The following is an 8,750-nucleotide window of genomic DNA, read 5'->3' on the forward strand; positions in this document are numbered from 1 at the left end:
TTTTCCCCACTGTTGCTGTCAACCGCAGCAGTGAAATAAACTGAATGTTACAGCATGAATGAACAGCGTCTTATTAATGTTCAGGATTAGCCAGCATTTAACAAAAAGAAAAAATGCTGTCACTATTTCTGCATACTGCAGTTGATCGCATACAGCTATGAGGCACAGAACTACAGTATTTTCAGTGCTGACAGGCAAATTCAGCATAACTGTAGATTCTGTTAAGTCAGCTGAGTGAGGGGAGGAGAGGGGATCCCAGGACTCTGTGCTTTCTTGCACTCCTGGCCACGGATGGCTGTGGCATCACTGCGGATGAAACTTGCGATCTCCCACTGATGAGCATGAAATCTTTTTGACAATCTCTTTGTACCAGAGCTTTGATCTTTGACCAATTGCAGGGATGAACAAGTGTTTGTTAAACTGTTTGACTTTAGAAATTACGACACTGTGTTCTCTGAATCATTGGCAGCAGCGAGAGCTTTACTCATGTTCAGTGTACACAGGCAATGAAAACACTGAGCCTGAAAAGCCTCAAAGTGTCATCATCTTTCACTACTGCATGCAAAATGTACTTTCTGCCTTTCTGTTTGAGGGCAGAGGAAGGACCAAGCAATAAAACCAGCACAGAAACTCACTGTTCCTCCATTTAATTCACATTTACAAACAGTCTGGTTTCAGCCTGATTGGTGCCCAACTACAAGTGCGGAACTCTCTCTTCCCTGCTGCGGGTTGGCTTGAGGTTATATAATGCCGAGTGATGAGTCAGTCTCCACACCACTGGAGCACCTCGCTCCATTACACGCTCCACACAGTGTTAAAGAGCTGTTTAGGAGGACAAGGACAATTGCTCTTCCACCGAATCCTCCACGCACTCCCAGAAGGGGATCTGGTCTTTCTCCCTGACGCAAACACACATTCCTGGGGCTTGATGCCAAGAGGACAGTGGGGTTCTCTGCACTGTAAAACATAATTGCTCTAACTTTTTCTTTTTGGTTTACTTCTTTGTAAAAAATAACTAATACAATCTGGTAACAGTTATTATGTATTGTATAATACTTAGTTATTCAGATAAATCTAGTTTGAATTAAGTCATACAGACTGAAAAGTCTTGTGCACAAAAAGCTTGTAGCATGTTTGAGAAATTTTCTGCACGTTAATTTTAGAGGGTTATTTCTTCAGCAGTTATTCTCTGGGTATATTCTGACAAAGACTCTTATTGTGAAGGCAGGGCTAGCTTTCCTTCGCTGTGTTTATGCGCAAGAACAGGAAGAACTGTATCTGTGGGAGATGAGAGTGCAGACATGAACTAATACTAGAACGAACTGTTAGCCTAAAGCTTTGCTTATTGTATGGCATGACTGTGGCCAACTACGACCTTTAAAAAAGCACATCAACTTAAGTTGTGTCTCCTTTAACAGCAGTGCAGCAAATGCAAACTGGTTGAGCTACTCTAAGGTTATAGAAGTGCATAATAAAACTTTGGGCATTTAAGGGGTTAAGTTTACAGTGTGGATGGTCAAGCTTACCAGTTGACCTAAAACACCATGCCAAAAGTAGAAAGTGAGCATCATGGTTTCCATTAAGATCAGTGCAATCATGATGTGATATTCTTAATGAAATCTAGAAAGAGATTTTAGGGACTGGATGGTTTTGTAGATCATTTTGGACAATAAGACACTTTCCCTTATGTAACAGATGTACATTATACCTTGGAAATGGTACGTAGCATATCATCGCTGTTGAATCAAAACCAAAATCTCCAAATATGTAACTTTACGGGAGAGGGGAAAAAAAACTTTATTGCAAGTAATTCTGCACCATCACGAAAGAACAAACAGTTTAACAAACACTTGTTCATCCCTGCAACTGGTCAAAGATTAAAGCTATGGTACAAAGAGATTGTCAAAAAGATTTCATGCTCATCAGTGGGAGATCGCAAGTTTCATCCACAGTGGTGCCACAGCCATCCGTGGCCAGGAATGCAAGAGATTCCTGGGATCTCCTCAGAATTACAATTAAGCACTAGGTTCCACAAGACAGCCTTGTAACTAACAGAGTTAAAGCTAAAGAAAGTCTCAACTCAGAGCCTACCTTTACCAGCAGAAAGACAATATTCAATTAAACGGGACAAAAGCACACTTTAACTGCCTGTTTAGCTGACCATAGCCATGCAATGTCAGGGACGAGATCAGTGAGCTTCAAACACAGATCTGGCTCAGTATCCATTTTGTTATGGTACTTGGTCTTGATTGCAGTGAAAGCTGAGAAGCCGTTTTCACAAAGGTAGGTTGTAGAATAGGGCACCAAACACCTCACAGCCTTTAACGAGAGGACGGGGTATTTACTCTGTCTTTTGATTCAGAAGTTCAACAGTGACAGCCATTTACATTTCTGACATCAAGGTCTCATCAGACGATAACTCAAGCAACTTCTCCTGTTCAGCATAGATCAAATCCTCAGGCATTCCTATGTACATTCCTATATTCCTATTCCTACTCCTATTCCGTTTTCTCAAAAAAGAGTCAAACAATTAGACTATTTCTTTCATTGTGATTCTCTATTGTAGTTCCTTTTAGATGCATTAAAAGCATTTTTACTGTCTTGTTGTAAGCACTGAGGAAGCCAAAGGGAGTTTACTTTTACAGTTTTAAAAAATTCTGAAAGCTGAGGAAATCATTTAACAGTTTCTTTTATTGTGATTCTCCATTCTCGTTTCTTTTAAGTCTTAAATATTAGATTTTTTCTATTTCTGAGAGAAAGTATATAATGTATACTGTTGCTGCAATAGGGGAGAATAGTATATAGTAAAAGAGTTTTTTAAATCTATTTTATTATCCTGTTCTATGCCCAGTGGAAGCCTATCTGAGTCATTTTTGAGTCTTTCTTTTAAGCACTCCTACAAAAATCTAAAAACTGGATAAACATGTTTTTGAGGAAACCATTCCTTTAATTTTGAGTTCCTTTTCGGTCTTTGGGCTTAGATTTATTCAGTGTGCCCAGAAAACAGCTTCCTAATGCGAAGGTGAAGGAGTACATGCAGCAGAGTCATGAGGCTGGAGTTCCTCAGAGGAACAGTGCAGGAGCTGAGGGGCAGCGGTGAGTCACTCTGTCCGTACTGCGGCACGTGGCCCAGTCATTGAATAGCGGCACCACAGGCCTGACACAGCAAGGAGCTTTCAACACCTCTCAAACTACTGTGGGGGTGACAGGAGCATGAATGCTCCAAACAGAGAATTGTGGAGCCCCTGGGTCTCCTAAGAAAAGGCCGTTTTCTCCTATCGCAATTTTTTCCACCTTGATAGCGAAGGAGATGAGAGATGAGCTAATGTGAGGGTGAGTATGTAATGTTCGGTTCTGGCTCAAAGAGCATTACCTTCCTAGCGTTCTGGACACGCCTTCTCGTTACACACACTCGCAAACCACGTCTCACATACTCTCTCCTCAGGACACAAACACACACATACACAAACCCATCACACTCAACACCTAACTCAACTACAAAGATCTTTAACAAGGGAAAAAAAGTGCTGTTCGAGGACATTACATCTTCCTTTCCCCACTTGACAGACAAAAACACATACACACCTACCTACCAACATCTACCTCACTCAACACCTAAAACACACAATAAAGCAAGAGACATTGCAGTAGAAACTAGACATCGCATTTTCTTACAACATATATAGCACGTCAAATGTTTGTCCTTTTTTGTACGCTTCTTTTGAATTTTTTTTACTGTTAATTTTTTTTTATTAAACAAAAAAAAAATATCAGCAAAGTAGGGCTGGGCGACATGAACAGACATACAAAAAGTCTTTTCCACTATGCATACGCTGATATCACTATATTCTAAAACGAGAAAAACAAACAAAAAAACAAAACAAAACAAAAAGAAACCAATGTGCTTAGCTTATTTGAAGGCGTTTATGTGTTTTAGCCAATACTCTGTAAATAGTTGTGTAACTGTTTGAATGGTGTTACGCTGTTTCTCAAGTTTATAAGAATAATTTAATTACTTCAAATCAAGTGCTTAATTTTTCTCAAGCTTTGGGCTGGATGTGGTTCCTTTTTGGGGCTCATCATTATATCCATAATATGGTAAATTCCAAAGTCAGGAACCTCCAGGCTGTGAAAGAAGGTCTAATAATTTCTAGGAACTAAGACCACAAGTCTGTAATTTTAGATTATTTGTATTTAAAATATTTAGTACATTGTATATAACCCTGCAATTACTGCAGTAATACTTTTATTTCATTGTTAGGTTTTGGGTTGAAAATCTTGAAACACTCTGAAAACTGCCCAATCAGGATTTTTCCCTAGTGGTATCCAGGTAGATACAGCCATGAGAGCTTTCCATTTGTTTAGGCCCTCAGGAGCTAAACAGAAGCCCTTCCACTTATGAAGGCCTTAGAAACTTAGAAATTACATTAATGCTGCATTAGAGCTGTGAAATACCAACTGTCCAACTTGTAAACTGCACAGCTGATGAAGTTGTATTCACAATTGGGAATCTTGGGACAGTAGCAAATATATGAGTTTACTAGATATATAACAGACATATAACAAGCTTTCAGCTTTTCCACCAGTAAGAAACAGTAAACCTGGCTCTGAATGTGAAAAATACCTGATGTGGTTCTATGTGATTTATGTGCTTTTTAATATAGCAAAGAAATAGAAGGATATAGATTCTCCAGAGCTTCCTGCTTTCTTTTTCCTTGTGGTGGACATATCTTTTAACAACCATCTGAATAGCGTGAAATCATATTTACGAGTAACCACGTGGTACATAAAATCTTCCAAGAAGCACCTGACTGCAGAATCACAACGAACATAATTAGTAAGTGTTAGTGGAATCAACCAATCATGTTCTGATTTACAATGGATAGGACTAATTTTAAAGTCACTCTATACCTTCTAGATACTCCACTAACTGTGAGCTATAGTTTAATAAGGATTCAGTCAGCTGTTAGAAATAGAAACCATCGGCAGCAGGTCTATGTCAGGCTCTTTACTGCAGGAGTCACTGTAGATGAAACATATGTCAATGCATGTTAAAAGCTTCAACTAATACATGGAATGTGCTTTACACGTTTCAAGTGTCCATGTGTACCAGGGGTGTCCAATCTTGTCCGCAAAGGGCCGACGTGGGTGCAAGTTTTTGTTCCAAACAAGCAGAGCACACCTGACTACACTCCGTTAATCAGTCTCAACCTTCATGTGAGCTCCTGCTTTGCTGCAACAAAAACTTAAAGCCACACCGGCCCTTTGTGGATAAGATTAAACACGCCTGGTGTATAATATGGAGTGACCAAAAAGTGTTCATGTACACCAGCATTAGTTTAGCGCTAACTCATTACTAGCATTAGGGTTTTCAGGCTGTTATTGTCATGGTTTGTCACTGGAAGTCCATATCATGAGACATACATGAGACAAACATACTGATATTCACTTCTGTATTTTAGACCTCCCACCCCTGCTGGAAAGGTATGTTACCATACAGCAGCTATTTGCTAATACTTGTGTGTATTTAGCTTCAAAACTCACCTTCATGTTCATCAAAGTATCTTTCTTGGTATGAAGAGCAGGTTTTGCCTAAATAATAATAGTCATGCCAGTGAAAATCATTTGGTGGCAAACATGGTAGAATTAAACATCTGAAAGTCTTGATGGCTAATGAGTGCTGCCATCACAAAAAGGGGATAAAATGTGCATGATATGACTTTATTATAAGGTGGTGGTTTTGTTGATTGTTCTTTCAGGTTTTTAAACACGCTCGTTTATTAAAAACATGTTGAAAAAGGTGACTTTTGATGAGAGGTGTGTATACACCCACATAAAGACACACACACACACACACACACACACACACACCTGCAGCAGTGGTGCAATAAAAGTCTAATTCTTTCTTTATGGGCTTCCCCTCTCCCAAACATCCACCGAAGCCTCAGCTGGACCAGGCCCATTTGAGGTCACAAAGTTGAAACACATCCATGACATCATCATTATGAGCTAAGTCCAAGCAAGCAGATGAAGGTCAGTGCATCCAGAAGGCCTCTGGCCATGAAAGGAGCCCGTCTGTTTGTATGCATGAGGAGCACCTAGTAACCGCTGGGAACAGTAGCACCTGTCTGCTGATGCTGTTGATGTGGAGTTGACCACCCTCAGGAGCAACGTTCAACGATACTGAATAACCAGGGTTTGACCCATCAGGTGACAAGTATATTAGGTGTTAATGCATCAGTAACATTGACGTAACGGCCAAGGATGTGTAAAAGGATGGTTGTCAGTGGCCATCCCTTCTTCTCTCCCTCAGTCTCACCTCTCTCCTCGTTCTCACCTCTCCCTCCTTTCCCTCGCTCTTAGTCATCTTAGGATGTGTCAGTATTTCTATCGTTTTTCGAGGTCATGCCCAGTGGAGCGGAGAATGGCAATCTCCGGAGAAACAGATTGAATGGTGCCAAGCCACAGCCTTTTTTCCTCCACAACCCCCCCAAACCAAAACCCACACCAACCTGCCCCCCCTCGGAGCTGCGCCCTGAGCTGGGGGCAAAGCCCTCCCCATACCCTAGGCTTATAAGTCTGGGGGGTATATATGGAGGCGCAAAAACGGAGAGAGGGATTCAGAGAACGAGTGATAGAGGAAGAGAGAAGAGATGGCAGGACAGCAAACAATGATGATAGTCTTGATTGGCGTCTCACTCTGGGGCATTTGTTCAGCAGCTCCAATGGAATGCCACTTCAACTCGCAAGGTGAGATGAACTTCTTTAGACACCATACACAGAAATAATACATATGATATCCCCCAGGGCGGGGGCCTCAAACTCTGGTCCTGGAGGGTTGTAGTCCAGCATAGGTTGGTAATTTCTCTGCTCTTAACCTGGTAACTAACTGCTGAATTGAATGAGGTGTATTTGAGCAGCTACATCTCCAAACTTATTGTAAACCAAGGCCCTCCAAGAGTTTGACACCCCTGCTCTAGAGGAACATTACACCTTTCCACCTTTCGTTGTGAACTCCACCATTTTCGCCGCTTATCACTATCACTCCAACACAAATCTCACAGTTGCAATCTCAATAGAATGCAACCTAGAAAGCACTCATACTGGTAGAAATCGAAAATTGATAGTAGCATCTACAGGTACAGGGTGATTCAAGAAGTTTTATCCGATTTCAAAGCACCATATTTTTACAACTGTGAGGTGCCTAGGAACCAATCACATACCAACTGAAAGAAGGGGTCATGGAATTTCTGACTGCCACTGGAAGATGGCTCCCTTCAGGCTAAGAGGAGATGGTGACCCCTGAGCAGAAAGTGTTTCATGTTGTCCACTTCAGTAAGAGTGAATCCGTCATAACTGTGCAACATAATTTTCGTCGGCAGTGAGTAGTGACACCCGACATGCTCAACCGAGTATGGGATGAATTTGACTATCTTATTGATGTATAGCTGGAGGAGGTCATATTGAGCACTTGTAAAATTACATAATTTTTTTTTACATAAAACGTTATGTTCACGTAAACCTTTTACAATTTACTGCATTGTTCTGTAATGATTTACAAGTGAAATAAATCATTTTGAAATTGGATGTATATTATTTGCTCCATCCCTCAGCAATAATACCGATTTCCATGAATGATTCTCCTCTTATACAAAGTAGGGATTCTACTGAAACAAGATGCTGTAACAATGCAGCCTCAGTGAAGATGCTAACAACACTGGGGGGCAATCTGGGGTAGATGAAGATGCTAACAGCACCTGGGAACAAGTCGGGGTAGGTGAAGATGCTGACAGCGCTGAAAGAAAATTTAGGATAGGTAAAGGTGTTAATAGCACTCAAGGACAATTTGGGATAGGTGAGGATGCTAACAGCACTGTGAGGCAATGCCAGTTTAGTTAAAGACTAACATACTTGGATGCTACAAACTGTGTGCTGAAAGAGGCTTTTTCAGAGTGGTCTGTTAAAGGCCTGCTTTTCTGCTCTCTCTCTCTGTCTCTCTCTCCACAGCTCTGTGTAAGTACGAGGGGAGGCACTACTCTCTGGGAGAGACGTGGATGGAGGGCTGTCTGCAGTGCACCTGTCTGCACCCTGTTGGGGTGGGATGCTGCGAAACGTTAGTGACCATTCTTTCTCCTTTAGGGGTACTTCAGCCCTAACACTGCAAATAATAAGAGCTACAAGACAGTCACTATCTGTCAAGATAACAGCTCCCCGTTACCTTTCATTCATTGTTATGATAATATTATAAATACAGTTGTAAGTAGTTTCTCTGAAACACTGCACAGCACCATCATTTCATAATTATTTTGTACATGTACCTGCAACTGATTTTCAGTACTGAAAATGGGGATTGTGTAGATGTGACAGCGTGTTTAGATGAATCCTTCCTCTCTTAAATGTTGAAACAACAGCTCATCTTCACAAAATCTCTTCTCCTCCATCCTCAGCGTTCACCGACCTGTGGACTTCCCGCCTTGGTGTGAGGTGCGTGTTGAATCTCCAACCTGCAAGGTGACCCTGGTGCTGGCCTCTGACCCGCGGCTGCCCTGCATTCCCGGAGAGGGGAACAGCGTGGACCCCAGCCACGGAGCCATGAACATGAAGCTAGCAGGGTAACAAGGCAGCAGAGCGGCTGAACCATCACTACAACAAACTAAACAGAATGTCTGGGTGTCTGAGCTGGTGTCCTGCCTCAACTCCAGTGTCTTTAATAATGCTGCATTAACACTTATTTGCGTTTTAACACTTTG

At 41.5% G+C, this 8,750-nt stretch overlaps 1 protein-coding gene across 1 annotated transcript; it reads left to right on the forward strand.

Moving 5' to 3' along the window:
- The first annotated feature begins 6,499 nt into the window (after positions 1–6,499).
- LOC118825552 (microseminoprotein, prostate associated) lies at positions 6,500–8,724 on the forward strand. Its single transcript, XM_036596213.1, has 3 exons — positions 6,500–6,750; positions 8,008–8,113; positions 8,448–8,724. Exons 1-3 carry the CDS (start codon positions 6,654–6,656, stop codon positions 8,614–8,616), a joined length of 372 nt encoding a protein of 123 aa, XP_036452106.1. The 5' UTR covers positions 6,500–6,653; the 3' UTR covers positions 8,617–8,724.
- Positions 8,725–8,750: the final 26 nt, after the last annotated feature.

Source organism: Colossoma macropomum, unplaced genomic scaffold (genome assembly GCF_904425465.1).
Source record: "Colossoma macropomum unplaced genomic scaffold, Colossoma_macropomum, whole genome shotgun sequence".
In the NCBI taxonomy this organism is placed as follows: domain Eukaryota; kingdom Metazoa; phylum Chordata; class Actinopteri; order Characiformes; family Serrasalmidae; genus Colossoma; species Colossoma macropomum.